Raw genomic sequence first — 2,307 nt, 5'->3', positions numbered from 1 at the left:
AGGGAGTCCTTTAAAAGAAAATCTAAAATATAATTTTTGCATATTGTACAGAAATGGGACAGACTGAATGCATTTCCTTGGAAGGGATCCTGAACCTTAATTTTCTTTGGGATAAAGCTGCCTCTGTCCACAAAACTCTCCTCCCCAGTTACTGAGTGGTGCTGGGATTATGCAGGCTGAGGCGTCGCCACACATTTTCATGAAGTGGTTGCTCACCCTCTAAGTGAGACGTAAAGACTGCAGTGTTAGGAGCCCTTTGGGAAATAAATGTGGTGAAAAGAAAGGAGGGACAAGGTTTAAAGGAAGGGGAATGGAGGTGAAGGAAAAATGGCTAGAATGTGCGTTCTGGAACAATCAGAAACCTGAGGCAACTTGAAATGGGGGAAAAAGGCAAGAATGGAGAGATGTTACCAGAACGAAATCTAGTTTGAGTAGAGAAAAAGATTGGCTTTCTAGTAGGCTTGTAAAATGCTTTCCTGCAGCTAGCTACTAGTGTCCATAGATCTTCTCTGGAGGGTTAAGGTAGCCTTTTGTAAACCAAAGGAATCTATAATATCTATATTTGAAATAATGAGTTGGAAAAGCCAGCCAGCATTGAAGAGTCAATCCAAGCTTTAATTCTGCTATCTCAGAATTGTGATAAACCATTTCTCCTCCATCATCTAAATGTAATATATTGTGCTTAGAAATATTTTCTTGAAAAGAAAAATAATATGTTGGAAAGGACTGGCAGGGGTCACTTTCCCTGCTAAATTGGTGTTTGTAGATTAAATTCTTAATGTTACTGGGATGACTCAGTCTCTATTTTATTAATCTCTTTTGGAAAGGGTGTAAATTTCAGTAACCCTCTGGGTTTACCTGGGCTTTCTTCAGGGCTGTGGAGGTAAGTAGCCTGTTGTAGGGAGGATGGAGCAGGACACCTGTGTTGAGGATATATTCTGATGCCACCACTCTGTAACCTTGAAACTTAATCTTGGCTTTAGGTCCTCTGAAGTATAAAACTAGTGATGTTATTAACAAGTCAGTTTTGCCTTTGGTCTTCTAACTTGCTTTCTGTTTCCTTCATAATTAAAATGCTCACCTGATTATATTGCCTTCCTGTAATGATTGATGTTCCTTATTCTACCAGCGTCACCTGGAGGACAGTGTTGGTAAGCTTGAAGAAAAATTGTGCATATTGGAAACAGTGGTCTTGCCTCAAACCTGTTGAGAACTTCTCTTCCCTGCTTCTCTCCATAATTTGAAGAAGCAAGAAATGTTTCTGAAGTGAAGCATAAAGGAGTGTCTTCAAGTTCTCTTTATCTTATACCTACCAGCTTGCATAGAGTGTAATAGTGGGAAGAAACATTGTAAAAGATTCTAGAACCTAAGTCCTTTCTAGGCTAGGCTTTAAATGACCTTACCCAATTTGTAGTCTCTGTAAGTACCGTTTGATAACTGAAATAAACCTATAAAGTGGGATTAAATGTGAGTCCGGAAAACTAAGAGATTTAAGGAAAGAGGGAAAATAACCAGAAAGATTTCTGGTGGATATTCATAGACATAATTTCATCATGTCTTATGGCCCTAAGTAATCTATTTTATATTAAAACATAGGTGGTAATTGTGAAGTTATCAAATGTAAAAATTACTGGAATAGCATGGTGTTTTAAAACTGATAAATCAGCTGATTACAGTGTTGATAGAAAACGGGGAGAAACACATTTGAAGTACTTGCAGAGTATATATATAGAAATCTTAAGTGCAGGAAGCAAAACTACAGTTTAAGGAAACAGGAGTCGGAGAGGAAGGGCACTTGGCCCAACCACTGGCAAAAGGCTGTTGTTGCAACAGCTGTGAGATTCTGGGAAGTGGGGAAATGAGCAGGTGCTGTGTAAAAGTGCACAGCTCACTGCCCCAGGTGAGACAGATCAGTGTCACAGTAGGAGGATTTTGAGGCCTACCAAAATTGTGATTAGTATGATTTTTTTTTTTTTTTTAAGAGATGGTCTCGTTCTGTCAACCACTGGCAAAAGGCTGTTGTTGCAACAGCTGTGAGATTCTGGGAAGTGGGGAAATGAGCAGGTGCTGTGTAAAAGTGCACAGCTGACTGCCCCAGGTGAGACAGATCAGTGTCACAGTAGGAGGATTTTGAGGCGTACCAAAATTGTGATTAGTATGATTTTTTTTTTTTTTTTAAGAGATGGTCTCGTTCTGTCGCCCAGGTTGGAGTGCAGTCGTGGGACTATCATAACTCGCTGTAGCCTTGAGCTCCTGGGCTCAAGTGATTCTCCTGAGCAGCTGTGACTACAGATGCATGCCACCACA

General features: G+C 40.1%; 1 protein-coding gene across 1 annotated transcript in view; it reads left to right on the top strand.

Annotated features, from left to right (window-relative positions):
• Window positions 1–159: 159 nt before the first annotated feature.
• The window catches only part of YWHAH (tyrosine 3-monooxygenase/tryptophan 5-monooxygenase activation protein, eta), a 15,125-nt gene continuing 12,977 nt past the window's right edge, over window positions 160–2,307 (top strand). The window contains exon 1 of the mRNA XM_011938316.1: window positions 160–1,151. Coding sequence (XP_011793706.1) covers window positions 1,104–1,151 — 48 coding nt within the window. The 5' untranslated portion in view covers window positions 160–1,103. The remainder of the gene's footprint in view (window positions 1,152–2,307) is intronic.

Source organism: Colobus angolensis, unplaced genomic scaffold (genome assembly GCF_000951035.1).
Source record: "Colobus angolensis palliatus isolate OR3802 unplaced genomic scaffold, Cang.pa_1.0 Scaffold171, whole genome shotgun sequence".
NCBI classification, from domain to species: domain Eukaryota; kingdom Metazoa; phylum Chordata; class Mammalia; order Primates; family Cercopithecidae; genus Colobus; species Colobus angolensis.
Note: the sequence above shows the minus strand (reverse complement) of the source record. Positions and strands in the feature narration are given on the sequence as shown.